Genomic DNA, 22,464 nt, shown 5'->3' with positions numbered 1-22,464 from the left:
TTGTCGGACTTTTTGTATAAAGTTTTTATTTATCAAATTTGCTAAAAATAAAAAGGCTCCGTTTCTTAAAATCCAGTGAATGTGGATAGAATAAAACAGTTATTCCACTTAGTCTCGTCATACATGGCTTATAGCTGCATGCCTTGTCAGCTATCAGCTCATATGACTCAATTTTGTGGAATAACTGTTAAATATATATACACAGGACTGTGCAAATGTCTTATGCACCCTTTTTTTCCATCCAAACTTTGTTATAGATTTCTGTTTTATGACTTCTACATTATCGAGTTGGTACAAAAACATTTTCGAGTTCCAAACGTTCATGTTTTTCCAGCACAAAATTAAATGTTACAGGAAAAAAAATGTTTCTATCTGAGCAGCATTATTACATAAGAGAGCACTTTTCAGGTTGAAAAAGAAAACATAATGAAGGCTGCTGGGTTTTGGTGCAAAATGAAGAAGCGAGTGTGACAGTCAAAGTGTCCAGAAAAACTGTGGCTGGTTCTGGAAGATGCTCAGTAAAACCTACAGCTCATTTCCTTATAAAACTGCACTCGTTGGACCTGAGACGACTATTTTTTTACTTTTTTTTTTTTAAAGCAAAGGGTTGTCTCACACCAAATATTGACTTTGTTTCATTTATTATGGCTTACTGATTACTGTTTATCTCATCTCGTCGTCTTCTGCTTATCCAGGGCCGGGTCGTGGAGGCAGCAGTCTGAGCATGGAAGCCCAAACTTCCCTTTCCCCAGACACCTCGGCCAGCTCCTCTGGAAGAACACCGAGGCGTTCCCAGGCCAGCCGAGAGACATAGTCCCTCCAGCGTGTCCTGGGTCTTCCCTGGGGCCTCCTCCCGGGGGGACATGCCTGGAACACCTCCCCAGGGAGGCGTCCAGGAGGCATCCGAAAGGGATGCCCGAGCCACCTCAGCTGATTCCTCTCGATGTGGAGGAGCAGCGGCTCTACTCCGAGCTCCTCCCGAGTGACTGTGCTTCTCACCCCATCTCTAAGGGAGCGCCCAGCCACCCTGTGAAGGAAACTCATTTCGGCCGCTTGTATCCGCGATCTTGTTCTTTCGGTCAATACCCAAAGCTCATGACCATAGGTGAGAGTCGGAACGTAGATCGACCGGTAAATCGAGAGCTTCGCCTTTTGGCTCAGCTCCTTCTTCACCACGACGGACTGGTAAAGCGACTGCATCATTGCGGAGGCCGCACCGATCCGCCTGTCAATCTCACGCTCTATCCTTCCCTCACTCGTGAACAAGATCCCGAGATACTTAAACTCCTCCACTTGAGGCAGGACTTCTCCACCTGGAGAGGGCAAGCCACCCTTTTCCGGTCGAGAACCATGGCCTCTGACTTGGAGGTGCTGATTCTCATCCCAGCCGCTTCACACTCGACTGCAAACCGCCCCAGTGCATGCTGAAGGTCCTGGTTTGAAGAAGCCAAAAGGACATCATCATCTGTGAAAAGCAGAGATGAAATCCTGTGGTTCCCAAACAGGATTCCTTCCGGCCCCTGGCTGCACCTAGAAATTCTGTCCATAAAGATTATGAACAGAACCGGTGACAAAGGGCAGCCCTGCCAGAGTCCAACATGCACTGGGAACAGGTCTGACTTACTGCTGGCAATTCGAACCAGACTCCTGCTCCGTTCGTGCAGGGACCGGACAGCCCTTAGCAAAGAGCCCCGAACCCCATACTCCCGAAGCACCCCCCACAGAATACCACGAGGGACACGGTCGAATGCCTTCTCCAAATCCACAAAGCACATTTGGACTGGTTGGGCAAACTCCCATGAACCCTCGAGCACCCTATGAAGGGTATAGAGCTGGTCCAGTGTTCCGCGACCAGGACGAAAACCGCATTGTTCCTCCTGGATCCGAGGTTCGACTATTGGCCGAATTCTCCTCTCCAGTACCCTGGAGTAAGCCTTCCCTGGGAGGCTGAGAAGTGTGATTCCCCTATAATTGAAGCACACTCTCCAGTCCCCTTTCTTAAAAAGAGGGACCACCACCCCAGTCTGCCACTCCAGAGGCACTGTCCCCGACCGCCACACAATGTTGCAGAGGCGTGTCAGCCAAGACAGTCCCACAGCATCCAGAGACTTGAGATACTCAGAGCGGATCTCATCCACCCCCGGTGCCTTGCCACCGAGGAGCTTGCTAACCACCTCAGTGACTTCGGCTTGAGTAATGGACGAGTCCACCTCTGAGTCATCAGCCTCCGCTTCCTCAATGGAAGACGTGACAGTGGGATTGAGGAGATCCTTGAAGTATTCCTTCCACCGCCCAACAATGTCCCCAGTCGAGGTCAACAGCTCCCCACCCGCACTGTAAACAGTGTTGGCAGAGTACTGCTTCCCCCTCCTGAGGCACCGGACGGTTTGCCAGAATTTCTTCGAGGCCAACCGATAGTCCTCCTCCATGGCCTCACCGAACTCCTCCCAGTTCTGAGTTTTTGCCTCCACAACTGCCTGAGCTGCAGCACGTCTGGCCTGCTGATACCCATCAGCTGCCTCAGGAGTCCCGGAGGCCAACATGGCCCGATAGGACTCCTTCTTCAGCTTGACGGCATCCCTTACTTCCGGTGTCCACCACCGGGTTCGGGGATTGCCGCCACGACAGGCACCGGAGACCTTGCGGCCACAGCTCTGAACAGCCGCGTCAACAATGGAGGCAGAGAACATGTTCCACTCAGACTCAATGCCCCCCGCCTCCATCGGAAGCTGGGAGAAGCTCTCCCGGAGGTGGGAGTTAAAGACCTCCCCGACAGAGTGCTCGGCCAGACGTTCCCAGCAGACCCTCACCATACGTTTGGGCCTGCCAGGTCTGTCCGGCTTCCTCCTCCGCCAGCGGATCCAACTCACCACCAGGTGGTGATCAGTTGACAGCTCAGCCCCTCTCTTCACCCAAGTGTCCAAGACATAGGGCCGGAGATCCAATGAAACGACAACAAAGTTGATCATCGACCTCCAACCTAAGGTGTCCTGGTGCCACGTGCACTTATGGACACCCCTATGCTCGAACATGGTGTTCGTTATGGACAAACCGTGACTAGCACAGAAGTCCAATAACAAAACACCACTCGGGTTCAGATTGGGGAGGCCGTTCCTCCCAATCACGCCCCTCCAGGTGTCACTGTCGTTGCCCACGTGAGCGTTGAAGTCCCCCAGTAGAACAATGGAGTCCCCAGTCTGAGCACCTCTCAGTACCTCTCCCAGGGACTCCAAGAAGGCTGGATACTCTATACTACTATTCGGCCCGTAGGCACAAACTAGAGGTCTGCGCGGGACAGAATTTTCAGTCCCGCGCCCGCCCGCTCCCGCAAAGAATTATGATTTTCAGTCCCGCTCCTGCCCGCGCCTGCCATATTTTGTCCCACTCCCGCCCGCAAATCCCGTATGATGCAGACGTTCGCGTTATTTCTCATGAAAGTTCTTGTCATTGACTTGGGGAATTAAACATGCTGAGCTTAGCTGAGCTCTCCACAGACCGATCCTTCATTTATTGTAAGTTTATTGTTTAGACTCACATTCTGCTGACACATTCCAAGTTGAGCGCCGCATGCGCTCATGATTGACAGCTCTCGCTTTGATTGACAGCTCTTGCTTTGTGCACTCGCACTTCCGAATCTGTGGCGTTATGATTCCAACCGCGATTTCATTCTCCTCTCATATGAAGTGCTGCGCAACCACAACCAGCTCCTCAGATTATACACTGTCTATTTCTAGCTTTAAATTGAACAATCTGTGCGATACAGTCCTTTTTAATACTAGTTAATACTTTTGAATACTTTTTAAAATACTTTTTAATACTTTTTAATACTTAGGACTAATACTCGACTTTTTAACGGTAAATGTACCTCTTTTTAAAGCAGCACTTACTTCTGAAGCACTGTGAGCTTCACTAGAGGAGCTCTGCTCTTCTGCCATGATCGGAGATCTCAAACACGGAAGAGCGGAAAGGAATCGGAAACGTACGCGAGATTAGACCACATCCGCAAATTTAGGCATCTTAAAATGTTTTTATTAATGCCAAATAAAATATCCAGCACAAATTATGTCTGATAGACATAAATTAATAATTTATAAATTTTATTTTAAACACGTTTTTAGTTAGCGGGACTGCAGCTTATCACCTCTCCCGCCCGCATTGTACACTCCCCCTCCCGCCCGCGCCCTCAATGAGCTTTCAAAATTTGTCCCGCGCCGCACTGCTTTGCGTCGGGTCCCGCGGGACTCCCGCGGGAGTGCAGGGCTCTAGCACAAACAACAGCAAGAGCCCTCTCCCCGATCCTAAGGCGCAGAGAGGCGACCCTCTCATTCACTGGGGTAAACTCCAACACATGGCGGCTGAGCTGGGGAGCTATAAGCAAGCCCACACCAGCCTGCTGCCGTTCACCATGGGCGACTCCAGAGAAGTGGGGAGTCCAGCCCCTCTCGAGGAGCTGGGTTCCGGAGCCCAAGCTGTGTGTGGAGGTGAGCCCGACTATCTCTAGCTGGTACCTCTCAACCTCCCGCACAAGCTCAGGCTCTTTTCCCCCCAGCAAAGTGACATTCCATGTCCCAACAGCTAGCCGCTGTGTCTGGGGATCAGGTTGTCAAGGCCCCTGCCTTCGACGGCCGCCCAATCCACACTGCACCAGCCCCCTACGGCTACCTCTGTGGGTGGTGAACCCACAGGAGGTCGGGCCCACATCACCGCTTCGGGCTGAGCCCGGCCGGGCCCTGTGGGCAAAGGCCCGGCCACCAAGTGCTCGCATATGAGCCCCAACCCCGGGCCTGGCTCCAGGGTGGGGCCCTGGCTGCGCCATACCGGGCGACGGCACAGTCCTTGATAGATTGTTATCCATAAGGGGTTTTGGTGAACTGCTCTTAGTCTGGCCTGTCACCTAGGACCTGTCTGCCTTGGGCAGGGGTGCAGATACATTTTTGAACTAGGGGGGACAAAGCTGCCAGCAAACCAACCCCAACCCCACCCCCAACATGTGTTGTGCAAGGAATATACTCTGATGCCCTCAGGGCGGCGACATTACTCAGCTAAGACCAAAAAAACATCACTGCTTCATCCCTGCAACCGTTAGCTTAGGCCTACTAATAAATAAAGAGTAGGAATAGAGCACACCTGTGATGTCTGCTGGGCTACGTGTGTGTGTATAAAGTGTAAACCAGTGCATCATGACTTTCTAACTATGCCTGTGTGTTGCGTGAGCGGCAGTCAGTCAAGAACTCTTCGCAAAGTTTCCTTATGAAACAATATGTTCGCTGAAATTATGGCAGGGAACGCCAGATTAAACATTAAAACTGCCTTCTGAGCACTGTATCTACAGGCTACCACCGAAAGAAGGAGGCTACCAGAAAGGCATCTCTACTCCATACGATTTTACTTTCACTACGACATTACTTTGAACAGACTATCAAAAAATTGCAAGGTGATATGATAAAGTAAGGCACAGTTTACTTACAGTCGTTGTTTTTTGAAAAAACGATGCAATTGTTTTCTGCCTTTTCGGTTTGGCAACATCATGCCGTGTTGGGGTCCTGAACTAGGAGCTGTCCCCGATATGCCTGTCAAACTTGTTGTGGGTAACCATAGCAACCAAGCTCGAGCTCGCAACCTGTGCAGTCTGCGCAGCTCAACCAACCGAATATCAGTCTTTGTTTTATGTGAGTTGTTGCAACTATGTATGTACTGCTGTGCACCTCAATAAACCGAATGGTAATTAGTCTTTTGATTTTTCCGTGAGGTTTGCCTTATGCAAAGAAAGACAGCATAGACGTTTTTTCCTCCCTATAAGTGGGGGGGACCGAACGAGGTGAATTTAAATCTGGGTGGGACGAATCCCACCCGTCCCACCCTCTATCTCCGCCCGTGGCCTTGGGAGACCCTAACAGGGGCGTAATGCCCCCGACAACATAGCTCCTAGGATCATATAGGTGGCAGTTCTAGGAGGGGGATTACTGTTTGTAGTATTTTTAAAATTTATTTATTTATTTTAATGTTGAACCATTTAATTTCATTATTTTTAAGCCATTTTTATTCGACAGCATTTCTTTTCATGTGCCTAAGACTTTCTCACAGGACCGTATTCTTGTATACAACTCGACATCAATCGAGAAAAACACTCGCTCACACTTTCCAGAAGGTTTATCATATTGATCATATCCAGTCAGACCCACACAGCTACGTTGGTATCACTTCCTTACCTTTAATAACACTGATTAAACAGTGCTTTATAAAAATGTTCAACAATTCAACAACTGCCCTCAGACTCCCATTCCATGTTAATTTAGTCTAAACAGGTTTTCCGTTCTTCAATATAGGGAAAGGCATCAGTTTCTTGTTTGTCGTAATCACATACACATTGCACATGTTTTCGGTTGAGGTTAAGTCGGAAAATGCTGACGTATTCCTTTAATATTGGGCTCAGGCAAAACATGAGGAGTAACATGCTGAAGTCGTGCTGTTGTATGTAATAGAAAACAATAAACGACTGGGGCGGGGTGATGTGATGTGGCCCCACCTGACGTGAAGCCGGGTTACAGTTTTGACTGATTGATTGCTTGCTTTATTCCGAACAGTAAAGAAGATATAAAAACAAACAAAAAATAAAAAATGCAATCATCAAAACATCGTCATAAACAGAATAGCGTAGCCACAAGGCAATAACATAATAATGTTCGGAAAGGATTAGGAAGAAGTAAATAACTTATCAAATCCTAACCCTCTATACCACCGATAATCAAACGTCACTTTCCACCATAATAAACTATATATACAAAAAAAAAGCAAAATCAACAAAAAAAAAAAAAAAAAAACATACCAGCATACCAAGACATACCAACATGGTATAATATCGCCCAAATCAAATCATATATATATACAAATACTTATGCTATGCATATATACACACATACAATACATGTATACAGTACATACATATACACATACCTATAACTATACACATCCATACGTACACAGACACCCATATCATAATTATGCATATTGTGCTTATATATTATATACAATTATGCATGATAGATAGATAGATAGATAGATAGATAGATAGATAGATAGATAGATAGACACAAATACTCACTTTTTATATAATATATCCGTATGTACCCATACCCACATATATACACTTGTATTATCAATAGCATGTTATTGTAATTCCTCCTCCCTATACCTCATAAAGATCTGTTCCTTATACCTTTTTTTGAAGTGGTTTATAGTTGGACATTTCATGAGCTCCACATTCAAACTGTTCCATAGCTTTACTCCACAAATAGAGATACTGAACATTTTTAACGTTGTCCTAGCACTGCGAATTTTAAATTTCAATTTCCCCCTAAAATTATAGCCCCCCTCTCTATCCGAGAACAGTTACAACCCTGAAGTTGATTATTTTAAAGTAACAACACATTCCAAAGTGTTTTATTCCTCTTATAGAACAGAAATTTGCCAGTCATTGAGATGTTTTTATTAATTACGGAATAACAGAGGGGAGCCATCAGGGCCTTCTCGGTCTTTCAGAGAAGACCCAAACATATCAACATCTCATCTCATTATCTCTAGCCGCTTTATCCTGTTCTACAGGGTCGCAGGCAAGCTGGAGCCTATCCCAGCTGACTACGGGTGAAAGGCGGGGTACACCCTGGACAAGTCGCCAGGTCATCACAGGGCTGACACATAGACACACAATCATTCACACTCACATTCACACCTACGGTCAATTTAGAGTCACCAGTTAACCTAACGTGCATGTCTTTGGACTGTGGGGGAAACCGGAGCACCCGGTGGAAACCCACGCGGACACGGGGAGAACATGCAAACTCCACACAGAAAGGCCCTCGCCAGCCACGGGGCTTGAACCCAGACCTTCTTGCTGTGAGGCCACAGCGCTAACCACTACACCACCGTGCCGCCCACATATCAACATCTCATTCATCTCATCTCATTATCTCTAGCCGCTTTATCCTGTTCTACAGGGTCGCAGGCAAGCTGGAGCCTATCCCAGCTGACTACGGGCGAAAGGCGGGGTACACCCTGGACAAGTCGCCAGGTCATCGCAAGGCTGACACATAGACACAGACAACCACTCACATTCACACCTACGGTCAATTTAGAGTCACTAGTTAACCTAACCTGCATGTCTTTGGACTGTGGGGGAAACCGGAGCACCCGGAGGAAACCCACGCGGACACGGGGAGAACATGCAAACTCCGCACAGAAAGGCCCTCGCCGGCCACGGGGCTCAAACCCGGACCTTCTTGCTGTGAGGCGACAGCGCTAACCACTACACCACCGTGCCGCCCACATATCAACATGTTATGTTTAAATGTTATATTTAATTTCTTTCATTCTTTCATAATTTCATTATAATATTATTCTCTTCTAATTTGGCCTCATTTTCTGTCAAATTTGCCTTAGAAATGAAAGGGTTACTATCCTGAAAACATTAAAATTGAGGTATCTAATGAGGTTTTTTTTTTTTGGTGTGTGTGTGTGTGTGTGTGTGTGTGTGTGTGTGTAGGCTGAGGAGTTTAGAGTTGGCTCACTCATTGGTTAGGACTTCATTGCCGGGACATAAGGCCATGGCAGTGTATGTTTATGTAGGAAGTGACAGATAAATTAACAACCAGATTTTGATTTATAGTGGGAGGGACCAAAAATTTATCGCCCTCAGCCTTCTCGAAGGCCAACGCGAGCTTAACCGCGAGTAGGCACAGCAGTGAAGTCACCTTCCAGCCGGTGTAGCGTTCATTAGTAGTGTTAGCAAATGCTAATAAAGCAGTCAAGCCAGTGCTATCTATCAAAAGCAAGTAGCACAGGCTAACGACCAAGAAACTAAGATTTCTGTCTCCACGCTGCATGCTCGCTACAGTATTTTTCACTCCGACTTAAGTATTCATTTCTCTGTGTAATTTACTAAGTTACTTTTAAAATCAGCAGCTACACATAATGGAGCGACCTGGCAACCTGCCGCTAATCCCTCGCAAAATCCTTTGTCCAATTGCTTTTTTGGTGTGTCTGAAGTCCCAGCTCTAATAGTAATGGTTCACCACTGCAGAATAATGTTATACTTGTTTTATCCGTTTATAGTGATGTGTCGTGTTGCGGAACATCCCGTCCTGAAGACTTCTGGCTTTTACAAAGTGCTGACACTGGAGACTCCTTCAAAAATTGGTGTTTGAATGTGTTTAAATGTACCCAGCATCTTCCATGCAAACTTTGTGCAACTTGTTACTATAAAACGCTCCCATTGTCATTTTTAATCACGTTAGCATTCTCGTGTGGTTTTCAGTGCTGTGGAATTAAAGCCTTGTTTATCCTGGGCTCCTCACTTCCCGAATGTAGCTGATTGGGGAAAATAACCTTGGGATAAAAAGACTGTTGTCTTGTATCTGAAGCTCAAATGTGTGTACACACACACACACACCCAGCAGGCTGCTGTTCATAGGTCAGTGGCACCATGTCAGTGTGCCAGGCTTTGCCCCAGCACCCATCACTCGCACCCTCACCCCACCCCCACACCACCCAGCAGAGCCACATGTCAGCATCCAGCACTTTGTTGCAGTGTCTGATCAAAAGTGACTAGCCCTCGCTCCCTTTTTTCCCCCCTCTCTCTCCCTTTCTCCGCGGCGTGGCAGGAAGCTAATCGAGAGTGACGGCTTCCCGTGACTGCTCGCTTACGGAACAGGACTGCCGAAAGGGATGGAGGAATGAGTGGGAGGAGGGGAAAAAGAAGAGCACGTTGCTTTGATATCCTGTAGCGACGCTGCGGAGAATATTGTGTTTGGTTCTCGAGATGAAGCGATGAATAGAAACTGAAATAAAAACCTACAAGTAGCCATTGTACAGAATTGTTTATTCCAAAAAACAAAAAAGGGAAATTAGTCCTGTCCAAGTGTCAGGAATGGATTTTGTTTGTAATCCGAACCAGACCGAGGATGGTCACTGATTTTGGCCTCGGATAGAGACAGATGGGCTCCTGACTCGTGTGTGTGTGTGTGTGTGTACATGTACACACAGTCCAAGGCCAGCAGCTGTCCACAGAATACACAGCCATCAAGTGCACGCTAATTGAAGACAGAGTGTTCCTTGGAGTATTTCTCCAAGCCGTCCTTCAGGACACGTCATGCCATTAGTGTGAATAGTTCTGTCATATTCAAGTAGGGATGAAGAGCTTTACACAGCGAACCAATTAAATGAACCTCATGTGCTCTGTATTCAGAACGTGGTAAAAGTTAGCTAACAAGTTTGAAATGTTTTAAGGGACATGCTCCAGGCTGTCCATGTGAGATGAGTTTTCCAGACGTTTGTTTGTAAAAGGCGGCTGTGCTGATCGTGAGGCGGCTAGTTCGCACGGGATCAGAGATCAGTGCATACAAAACAAAAAGGTTGTTTACGTCATGTGTACAATGTGTATGTCTCAGTGTAGACAGATTGCTTTGTTCTAACCTTTATTATAAATACTTGGTGGAGAACTATCCTAAGGAAGTCATAACTATACAAATGCTGGCATCTTATCATTCCTATCTACAGGTCATTTAAACAACTCACTGAAAACTGTATCTTAAAAGTACCATAAAATACAGTTGACAAGTAAGTTGACACGTGAATCTTCCACATTCCATGTGCCCTTTTTTAAATTTATTTATTTATTTATTTAAAATAGCTCTTAGGTCTTAACTGACCCTGTGTGGAAGCTCCGCCCCTTTTCCCACACATTTCATATTAGTAATCTTTTGGCTAGTACTGTCGTCTCAACTCAATTCAATTACCCCACTTGAAAAATGCACTGATGTAATGTTTTTCATTTCCCATCAACGTAAGCAATGTTTTGAGGATGAAATAATGTGAAATAAAAATGCAATGTTTATGCGATCTTGAATGGGGATGTTGAAAGAACAACAGTTTCAAGATTCAAGATCGTTCTTCCTCTTCAGGTTTGGCAGGTCTACGGTTTATCTTGCATAAAAGACAGCATTAAAAACTCTGACTAATTTCAAACATCACTCAAGTCCCTGATTGCAAACACAGGCATTAGACATATAGGAATTAGGATTGGGTGATCGGACACAATAATATCAAGATCATGATAAACTGTCACAATGCACCTTTCTACATTACTGTGAGTGTCATTATATTTTTTGTTGTGAGTGTTAAAAGTAAACATGTAACAATTCGCCCAATTTCTGATTTGATTAAATTCAAGATATTTTTGAAAAAAAAAGAACTTATTTCCAAAACAAAGCAACATTTATTTTCCGATTCTTTCTCACAGGGGTGGTCAATTATTTTTTCCATGGGGCCACATGAGAAACAGAAAATTTTGTGGAGGGCCGGACCAAAAGACTGAACTAAATTCTGCATAATATTAATTGTATTTCTTTATATAAAGCAGTAAATAACATTGTTTTTACAAGCTGCTAAGACTGGTAAGAGTATGGAAGAAACGAGGTTGCCTTACAAAAAATGTCATTTATTCAATCAAATTTCCCAAAACAGTGGTTAACAAAATGTGAACGTTTGTACCTTTTTTTTTCAGTCACATTCACCCCAAAACACAATAAAGACATCACAATATTGTCTTTCTACTCCAAATATCAAGCAAAATACATCAGATTATAATAGTGATGCCCACATTTGTAGTCTAATCACATTTGGTGTTTTTCAGTTTTTTATTTGTTCAGTGAGAGAAATCTAGTCTCTGTTGGTCTTTAACGAGTGCATCAGAGTCAGGTTGAATGTCTGAGGTGGAGATGCGAAGCACAGCTGACAGATGATCATCAGTTGATTCGGTGTAGGAATCAGATCTATAGATCGGCTCGGGCTCCGGCGCCTGCTGGTGACGTCACACTATGTGATTGGCTGGACCGTTTGGAGGATGACGTACAAGTTTGTGGTTGGTCTGGACAAATTACGGAAGTAGTTATCGCGGGATTAGGTTTCGTGGGATTTCATATCATGTTCATGTCGCGCGCATTACGTTTTTGTTGAACACAACTTCAAAATAAAAGCAATGCACATTCAGTCCATGCATGAGGTAAAATTAGGAAATACGTTTATTTTGTAATTTCTAATAAACCTTACACGGGCCGGTCAGAATGAACCAAAGGGCCGGATGCGGCCCGCGGGCCGTAAAATGCCCAGGTCTGCTTTATCAACTTAAATATTGCTTTTGTTAAATAAAAAAAAATAATAATAATAATAATAAAATAAAAAACAAACAAACTTTTGATTCATTTTCTTAATAACCAACAATTATTTATCCACATTTATAAAGGCCGGAGTAAAATATAATAGCCTCTTAGCGAAAATATTCCTTTTATTAAAAAATGAAAACGTTAATAACAAATAGGCCTTTTCATAATAACCTTTTATGGCCATTTGTACCACCTGCATTTTCTTCTCTTCTTTAGCGTTCAGTAGTCTGTAAAAAAAAAAAAAAGAGCTCCTATTTCTTGTTAAATCTGCTTGTACAGTCAGCCACACAGCAGCTCTTTCACATTTTAGATCTGCTTTTGTGTGTGTGCACGCACATACGCACGTGCATGTTTTAGCAGAATTAGAGCTGTATTCTTGCTATTTAAATAATATTGGCTGGCGCTGAGTGTTATATCAGATATATTCAATTCAGTTGAACGAGTCGAAGACGAGTACCCGAATGGAATATATCATGAAAAAAAGCCAGCCAATTTTATTATTACTATTATATTACACACTGTCTTCATATCAGCATTCTTGAAGGCCAACACTAGCTTAACCGCGAATCAGCGCAGCAGTGAGGTCGCCTTCCAGCCGATGTAGTGTTCATCAGTATTGTTTGCGAATGATAATAAAACGTTCAAGCCAGTGCTATCTATCTAGAGCAAGTAGCACAGGCTAACTTGAATATTCTCATTGAATATTCGCATCAGCTCCGATGTGTGATGTCATGTTGTCTTGACAACCATGCAATATCGTAAACCATATTCAGCGCTCATTCTCCATTGGGTAGAGTGATGTAATACACGTAGGATAAGTGATATGTGAACATATCACATGCGATCAAGCCAAATGAATGAAACCCGCTAGAAGGGAATAGAACACGTTTTTATTCCATCAAATTTATTTAATTTATTTAATTTTTTCGCTGGCGGTGTGTTTGGAAACCTATATACTGTTTGTTGTAGACATCCTGAAATATCCCAATATATTTTTGTCATATCCCTAGCCCACCTCTAATTCGAGTACATATACAGGAAGTGTGATAATGTTCAAGCGAAACAGTTAACTGATGTTAATGTGTTGAAGTGCACCTTTCTCTCAAGAAGTGCATCTGAAAGGAAGCAAACCCGCCCTTACATGATGCTTATTCTATTCTCTTTCAGAGGGCACCCCGAAAACATCAGGCAGCTGCAGTCCAGCCCCTGAATCGCCGCTCAGCTCGGCTGAGGAGTCTGTGAAGAGCGGCGGCGAACCACTCGGCAGTACGCAGGCACCCGTTCCCGAGCCGTCCCCATCTGGAGAGCCAGGAGAGGGCACGCAGCCTGGTACCCCACTGCCTCTGACCAACCTCACACCCTCTGGCCTCAGCATACAGGAAATGGTGGCCATGTCACCAGAGCTCGACACCTACGCCATCACCAAGAAGGTCAAGGAGGTGCTCACTGACAATAACCTCGGTGAGTAAGAAGACCACGGGTTTGATCATCTTGAAGTGAGGTTTTAGTTTATTTTTTATTTTGTGCTGATAGGGGTAGTTTATAAGCTACTAGACACAAGGTGCACCTAATAATAATAGTAATAATAATAAACACTCATGTTTGTGTGACAATTTCAGCAAACTAGGTGTAAGAGACTATTCAAATCCATGGGAGCATTTGCATTTATTCATACGAGCACATTGTTTTTGAAAAGCTCTCGATGAGAACCAGATTCTCTCTCACACAACCTTGTTGTAGTTAAATATGCAGCACGCGACAATCATGATGCAGTACACGGTCGCAAAATCAACAAGCATCCCAAGTGTAAATTGCTCTTATAGATGTCGATGGGTGTATACTTACATTTTTGCATAGAGAACTCCAAAGATTTGCATCTCATTTGCGTTTGAACAAGGGTGTGTGAGGCATCTGCATGACACTGCTGTGTTTGTTCAGTCAGTTGTCTCTCCATGTCTGAGACGTAGTGTTTACTTTGCTAACATGAACGTATACTCAAGTTAGTGGACGGGATGTTTAGCTTTTGAACAGAAAAATTCAATCAGACATTTGCGTGTGCTGTGTAGTCTGACCTTTAGCGGAGACGCCGTCACGTTTTTGGTCTTCTCTTGTATCATGTCTGCGGTGCCAAGTTACCAAGGGCTGTCTGGAGATCTGGATAGCTATGTACCTGTCTGCTAAGGGATTTGTAGGCAGGTTATATTTCAGAGAGTTATTTAAAGAGCTACAGTTTAGCACCTTGAGAGACTGTCTTACATTTTATTTGTAGTTAATACTTTTAATAAGGGTTGTTTTACAATCAGGGTACAAAGTTTGTGTCACAGGGGTCCAAAATTCAAATTGATTCAAACTGGTTCTTGTACCAGTTTTTAAGTGAAGGACAAGTTAAAGAACAGATTTCAGGTAATTTTTTGACATATGTGTATGGTAGTTTTGTGTAATCTGCGATAAGATAAAGAAGATTAAGTGTAGCTTTAAGCAGGGCTGGGAGAAACAAATGAAGTGATTCTTGGAGAGGACTTTTTTTTTTTTGACAATTCAGAATCCACTACTTCCATAGTGCGTTTAAATATAAGGCTGTAAGCATTGTGTTAGTTGTCTCTAATATTTATGTCCCAATATCTTGACCACATTTTAGGATGAAAATAATCATTTTAGATATGTTATTTTATATTGACAAATTAGCTGTCTCTGAGAGGACATTTTTTTTTTTTTTTTTTTGACACAATTACATACTAATTTGATCAAAATAGTCTGAAAACTTACTGGCATTCAACATTAAAACTTAACTATGTTTCCAATGATATGGAACCAAATATTTGTTTTATGGTATAAAGAGGCGGCACGGTGGTGTAGTGGTTAGCACTGTCGCCTCACAGCAAGAAGGTCCGGGTTCGAGCCCCGTGGCCGGCGAGGGCCTTTCTGTGTGGAGTTTGCATGTTCTCCCCGTGTCCGCGTGGGTTTCCTCTGGAGCCCCTTTTCCACCAAAGCAGTTCCAGGGCTGGTTCGGGGTCAGTGCTTAGTTTGGAACTGGGTTTTCTGTTTCCACTGACAAAGAACTGGCTCTGGGGCCAGAAAAAACGGTTCCAGGCTAGCACCAACTCTCTGCTGGGCCAGAGGAAAGAACTGCTTACGTCAGCGGGGGGCGGAGTTGTTAAGACCAACAACAATAACAAGACCGCGAAAGATCGCCATTTTTAAGCGATGAGAAGCAGCAGCTGTACAAACGCGAAGTCATCCATTATTATTATTGTTGTTGTTGCTGCTGCTGCTTCTTCTGTGTTTTTGCTTCGATATTCGCGCCAAGGTTTATGCAAACGTAGCGACATAACTGACGTATACAACAACATAACTGACATATACAGCGACGTAATGACGTGGCTTCCCTTAGCACCGCGAGCTTTGGAAAAGCAAACTGGTTCTCAGCTGGCTCGCAAGTTGAACGAGTTGTGAACCAGCACTGGCCCCGAACCAGCCCTGGAACTGATTTGGTGGAAAAGGAGTATGGGTGCTCCGGTTTCCCCCACAGTCCAAAGACATGCAGGTTAGGTTAACTGGTGACTCTAAATTGACCGTAGGTGTGAATGTGAGTGTGAATGGTTGTCTGTGTCTGTGTCAGCCCTGTGATGACCTGGCGACTTGTCCAGGGTGTACCCCGCCTTTCGCCCGTAGTCAGCTGGGATAGGCTCCAGCTTGCCTGCGACCCTGTAGAAGGATAAAGCGGCTAGAGATAATGAGATGAGATGGTATAAAGAATGATTTAACTGCATCCCTTCTGGAGCTACCTGTGGTCAAAAAAGCACTTTCTAAATGACACGAGTAATTTTGCTAAATATGACATATATTGCCATATGTTCACCAAAAATAACGTTATCACCAATTTTTTTTTTTGCCTGGTAAATAGAGCTATCACAGGGCTACAATAAACAACCAAGTTTATTTAGTCAAGCCTTTTGATATTGAAGATAAGTGTTAAATGTGATTTTTAGCTTGCGTACCCTGATTGTAAAACAAGTCCTAATTAAAATTAGCAATGAAAGCACAGAAGTGAGAAAGAAAATTGGTGGTTTTATGACTCTACTGAGCAAACACAGTCAGCCAAATGTCAGCAAGGTAAAGAGGAGATTGGAGAGAACAGCAAGCAAGAGGTCAATGGTGAGTTTCAGAATGATGCTACCACCACCATGCTTCACTGAGAACCTTTTTCAGCATATTTAGCAATTATGTTAATCAATATATTTAACAGTTGTTCCACGAAATCAAGTCGTATATGAGCTGATAGCTGACGAGGTGTGTAGCACCGACAAGATTGAGTGTAATAACTGTTTTATTATATCCACATTCACTGGATTTTGAAAAACAGAGCAATTTTTTTTTAATTTGATAAATAAAAACTTTATACAAAATGTCCAACAAAAACATTTCCAGTTAGGCTGACTTCTTAAAAACCTATCGATGTCTGCACAAATTGACTTCAGTGTAGTTGTTTTTTGTATAAAGTGTCGTCTTGCTGTCGTGCCAAGATACAGAAAAGCTTTAGACATTTAATTTTTCCTAGACCATTTCAGTAATGTAATTTTCAAAGTTCTTTGAGCTTTTGAACCAGTCTAAAAAAAAATTCAACAAATTTTAATGCTTAAAGGTAGACTGCCTTTCAGATTTTTCAAGTTTAGGTCATAAAAAGAATTCTCCCTGACACCCAATTGTTTTTGTTTAGTGGACTGAAAGCTACTGAATTCGAATCACAGACTTCCAATTTTATTAGGTTTTTTTGTTTGTTTTGGGTTTTTTTTGTTTTTTAATAGAACAATTAATGAATTTAGGGCCACATGACCCTAAATTCTCCACTATTTTTTTTTTCCTGCTTCACCATAACCCAATTCAAGATACTGCGCCATGCATCACATGGTGGGCTTTCCCCGTTCACACAAGGCATTATGGGATACAAATTTGAAACAGCAGAGAAAAATGGAGGATGTGAGTGTGCGAATGAAACATGAAAGACCAACTACAGTAACAGAAACCGAGAAGAAAAGACGTTATGTTGCGAAAGAAAGGAAACGCAAGACCAAACTAATAAATATTGGCCGTCAGTGAGCACCTCGGTGTGATCAGCTGTTCGTTTAGTGACAGAATGATGTAACTGTCAGTGCACGGTCAAAGGTAAACCTGCACATGCGCACACAGACTTCCTCTGTCTGCCTGACTGTGCGAAACGAGTGATTTCATGCACATTATTTGCTTTAATCCCCTCAAATGAAATAACTTCCCAGCCACAGAACAGCCTGATATTTTGTGAGATATTACAGAAATAAACATATATCACAACGACCAAATTTCAGAGGGAACTAAATTTCACCGATTTTATGAAATCTAAAGGTCGTCTAGCTTTAAAAATGAAGAATGTTAACAAACCGGTGAAATGACAGTCGCAATTTGTGAAAAAAGCTATAATAATAATTATTATTGAAAAATTTAAAAAGATACGTTCTTACCATCAAATACTTTTTTATTCCATATTTTGTTGCTTTTTTTTTTTGTATTTTTTGGGGGGGGGGGTTTCGAGGAGAGTTTTTATTTCGTCCTCGGTTGGTTCAGCAACACGCTCCACCATTTTGTATTTCTCTACTCACAGTACTCCTAGTCGTAGAGTAGCCAATCAGAGTACACGATTGTTTATATCCAGTGAATCTCATTCATCTCATCTCATTATCTCTAGCCGCTTTATCCTTCTACAGGGTCGCAGGCAAGCTGGAGCCTATCTGGAGCCAGCTGACTATGGGCGAAAGGCGGGGTACACCCTGGACAAGTCGCCAGGTCATCACAGGGCTGACACATAGACACAGACAACCATTCACATTCACACCTACGGTCAATTTAGAGTCACCAGTTAACCTAACCTGCATGTCTTTGGACTGTGGGGGAAACCGGAGCACCCGGAGGAAACCCACGCGGACACGGGGAGAACATGCAAACTCCGCACAGAAAGGCCCTCACCGGCCCCGGGGCTCGAACACAGGACCTTCTTGCTGTGAGGCGACAGCGCTAACCACTACACCACCATGCTGCCTATCCAGTGAATGTGCATAGAATAATAATATGATATACTGCATTAATTATTAAGCCCTGAAACTAACTTGTCAATCACAGAAGTTTGATAAAATAAAAGAAAGAAGAGAAAAATGAATTTGTGGGAGAGAGCTGGAAAGAAAGACAGGAAAAAGGGGAGAGAGGGAATCATAGAGTTTCTGTGACAAAAACAGAGAACAGATAGAAAAAAGGGACAGACAGCTGACAACATGAGGAAGTAATGAGGAGAAGGAACGAGTGTGTCAGTTTATTCCAATGAAAAAATCTTTATGTTCAAGGTTTTTAAAAATTACATGAAAAAAGTTTAAGTTTCTGGGAAGTTTGCTAACATTAATCTCTGTAATAATGTTTATATATATATATATATATATATATATATATATATATATACACACACACACACACACACACACATATATATATATATATATATATATATATATATATATATATATATATATATACACACACATGTATAAACCAAATTGTATCAAGTTACAGACATAGAAATGTTAATTTTCAAATGTTTCCACTTGCTGTTGCTCCAGCCCAGAGGTTTACAGCTGGACACCATTGGTGTTGCGTGTTGTGCGACGTGTACGCAGCAGGGAAGTGATCTCAGTAGGGTTGATTGAGTTAAAGTGAGTTCGCTTTTCCACTCGCCGAATTAGGGATGAAGTTATGTCTGCAGGTCGACTGCATTAAGGACAGATGAGCGAAGCCAGACACGCCTGTGAAGACGACTCTGTAATCAGCGCTGACCCTTAAGCACTAAAAGAGGACTCGAAATTGTAGTTTTGTTCCCAGAAGCGTTAAGGTTTTCCATGTGCCAGACCCCAGATAGGTGTTTTCATAACAGCGTGGTTATGATAAAGAGTAGGAGGAAAGTGGAGTGCTTATGTCAAGAGTATGGCTGGCCTACTTTTCTCATTACAAGTGCTGTTCTGCCTCACATGACTCTCTTCAAACATGTCTGTAGTGTTTCTGGCAGAACGGAAACAAAATGTATTTTTGTCCAGTTTGTGTTTTTGAACGGTGCTGTGGATTTGCAGGGATAATTGTCTGCTTAAATCGTATGCCTGTTATTATTATTGTAGGATAAAACCTAAACCTGGAACCTGAGCCTCATATGAAATGTTTAAGCACTCCTTAGGAAAAGGAAGAACGACGACTATTGATAGATTTCACTGAAATGCTGTGTGTGTGTGTGTGTGTGTGAGATGCAGGTCAGCGTTTGTTCGGTGAGACCATCCTGGGATTGACTCAAGGCTCGGTCTCGGACCTGCTGGCCCGGCCCAAACCCTGGCACAAGCTGAGCCTGAAGGGCCGTGAGCCATTCGTACGCATGCAGCTGTGGCTCAGCGACCCGCGCAACGTGGACAAGCTCATGGACATGAAGCGCATGGAGAAGAAAGGTAGGAGAGAGCTGGAGTGTCCTGAAGAGGGTGGGTGTGTACCAAATTAAAGGCCAACTAAGATGACAATTACCCTACCTGTTTTTCTTATTTTAAATAAACAAATAGTGGTTTTCAACCACTTATGAGCCCATTTTCTGACTGTTTATGATAGTAAACGACTTTAGTTAGCCAATTATTTTCGCATATTTTACACGCTGTCGCTGCTCAGTTGATGATCGGAAATGTTCGTAAGCTCCCGACAGGTGACATCACTCATAGTACACACCGCCATAATTGAGAGAAGTGAGAACAGTGAGGATCGTTTGCGTTCGTATTTTTTAAGATTATTTGAGGTAATAGTTGGATCCAGGTGTGTGGGAGGATGCAATAATGGCAGAAGTGAAAAAACTAGCCTGCATCAATTCCCAAAGGACAAAAACGTAAGAAGGCAATGGATAGGGACAGACCTCTCACGGGCTGACTGGAACGGTCCTTCGGGTGCAAAAACAGCACATTCGTAGCTCGTGTGCCCAGAACATTTTGAAGAAATTTGTTTCACTCAAACAACTCAGATGCACCGGGCATTAGGAATATTGTACAAGCCAGCGTTGAATCCAGATGCAGTTCCCACAATCTTCAGCCAAAAAGCAGACAAGACAAATGAGACAGCACAGTCAGTAGTCCACAAAAGAGAAGTTCAAAGGGTAAGAAAACACTTTTTATGGCTTCCCTAACTTTTTATTCAGCATGATACGTTTTATTAAGCAGATACATTATTTTGAGTTCCTTTGGGCGTAAGCGTAATAATTGCTGATGCAGCTAAGCAGCTTGATGTTTGTTGTATGATGGGTGTCTTGCTTTGATTTAGTGTTGTCAAAAAAGCCTCAGTAATGACGAACTAAAACAACTCTATATATTGTCCATTTTGTCAAATATGGCCATGTACTGTAAGTGACGTCACACCTTATGGAAACCATTTGGAAAGCAGCTTGGGTGTGTCCGGCAATATCTCCGTTTTTTTCCGTACAAGTGTGATATGGCGCGTAGTTTCAGCCTTGTTTTACAGGGAGAGTTCAGGTTTGTCCGTAAGTCAGGGTTGCATCTCATTAGTACACTATTTCAGATGTATAGTGAAAAAATCGACATTGTTACCTTAGTAGACCTTTAAATGTTGTATATGAATACACTTGCTCCTAGAAAAGCTCCGGGATTTGTTTGAGAAAATACCAAAACGCAGCATGATCAAGTTTTCTTACCTTTCAAAATAATTAATAGTATCAATCAGGGTATGTTGTTTCCTGGGAAACATCATGAAATCCATTTTTTGAAAAAAAGAAAAAATATGGCACAACTGCGAAAGAGAGAGAAAGGAGAGAAAGATTTCCACCAAAAGTCAGTAGGGTAAAGCAATCCACGAGGACAAGGATGAATCTGAACGTGATGCTACCACCACCGTGTTTCATTGTTTGTATGGATTGTATTGGTGGATTGCAGTGTTGGGTTTCTGCCAAACATAGCACCGTTTGCTGAGGCCCAAAAGATCAAGTTTGGTCTCATCAGACCAAAAAAATGGATTTATAAGTTTATTCAGACTTTTTTTTTTTTTTTCCCAAATTCCAAACAGGATTTCTGTCACGGTGCCTTGCTTTGTCGAGTGTCTGGGATACGGTTGTTCTTGAAATAGCTTTTCTGGTCTGTGCTGTGGCTCTTACCAGACCTTTGGCCTTTTGTTTACTTCTTTGGCGAATGTTCTCCTTACGTGGTCATTGACTTTTGGTAGCATAATGACTGCCTCGAACATCTTTCAGCTCTTCTGATCAGCTTTCGAATCATCTCATGGGTATTAGTCAGCGCCTAGTTTTTAGGGTTTTTTGTTCAAACTTTGAGGTGTCATTCAGTTTTTTTTTTGTGGGGTTTTTTTTTTATTTGTTTGTTTTAAAATAGATTTTATCAACATAATTCCGGGGCGGCACGGTGGTGTAGTGGTTAGCGCTGTTGCCTCACAGCAAGAAGGTCCTGGGTTCGAGCCCCGGGGCCGGCGAGGGCCTTTCTGTGTGGAGTTTGCATGTTCTCCCCGTGTCCGCGTGGGTTTCCTCCGGATGCTCCGGTTTCCCCCACAGTCCAAAGACATGCAGGTTAGGTTAACTGGTGACTCTAAATTGACCGTAGGTGTGAATGTGAGTGTGAATGGTTGTCTGTGTCTATGTGTCAGCCCTGTGATGACCTGGCGACTTGTCCAGGGTGTACCCCGCCTTTCGCCCGTAGTCAGCTGGGATAGGCTCCAGCTTGCCTGCGACCCTGTAGAAGGATAAAGCGGCTAGAGATAATGAGATGAGATGAGATAATTCCAGTGAAAAACAAAGCAAAACTTTTTTTTTTTTTTGTGGGGGGGGGGGGGGGGGGGGGGGTAAATGAAAAAACACTTTTGCCACCAGGTTAATCAAAGTCTGCACACCCTTTTGAGAATGGAGCATGTCACTGTGCTCAGAATTATCCAGGAACATTCAGACTCATTTTCAAAAGTAACTATCTGAGAATTCTTGCAAGTACTGCTCACTCCCTGCATAGAACAACATCCTGGATTCTTAACATGTCTGGGCAATGGGGTAGGGTGGCTAGATGGAAACCCTATCTCACAAAAAAAAATCTTACAATTCCCCTAAACCATGCAGCAAAACGTGTTACCATCTAACAAAGCCATGGTAGAATATTTGGGCAAAACTGTAAAAGATGGACATATTTGGTGCATAAATTAAAACCCA

General features: G+C 43.4%; 1 protein-coding gene across 7 annotated transcripts in view; it reads left to right on the top strand.

The window, feature by feature from the left end:
• cux1b (cut-like homeobox 1b) overlaps positions 1 to 22,464 on the top strand; it is a 296,665-nt gene that overhangs the window by 232,889 nt on the left and 41,312 nt on the right. For 3 of the 7 annotated variants that reach the window (XM_060905888.1, XM_060905890.1, XM_060905891.1), the window contains 2 exons: positions 13,383 to 13,676; positions 19,526 to 19,720. The exons of 2 other annotated variants lie outside the window; for them this stretch is intronic. In XM_060905888.1, coding sequence (XP_060761871.1) covers positions 13,383 to 13,676; positions 19,526 to 19,720 — 489 coding nt within the window. The remainder of the gene's footprint in view (positions 1 to 13,382; positions 13,677 to 19,525; positions 19,721 to 22,464) is intronic. 2 more of the 7 variants (XM_060905894.1, XM_060905889.1) reach the window with 1 other exon arrangement.

The sequence above is a fragment of the Neoarius graeffei genome, chromosome 23 (genome assembly GCF_027579695.1).
Source record: "Neoarius graeffei isolate fNeoGra1 chromosome 23, fNeoGra1.pri, whole genome shotgun sequence".
Lineage (NCBI taxonomy): Eukaryota > Metazoa > Chordata > Actinopteri > Siluriformes > Ariidae > Neoarius > Neoarius graeffei.
The sequence above is the reverse complement of the archived record's forward strand: the minus strand, read 5'-3'. Positions and strand labels throughout refer to the sequence as shown.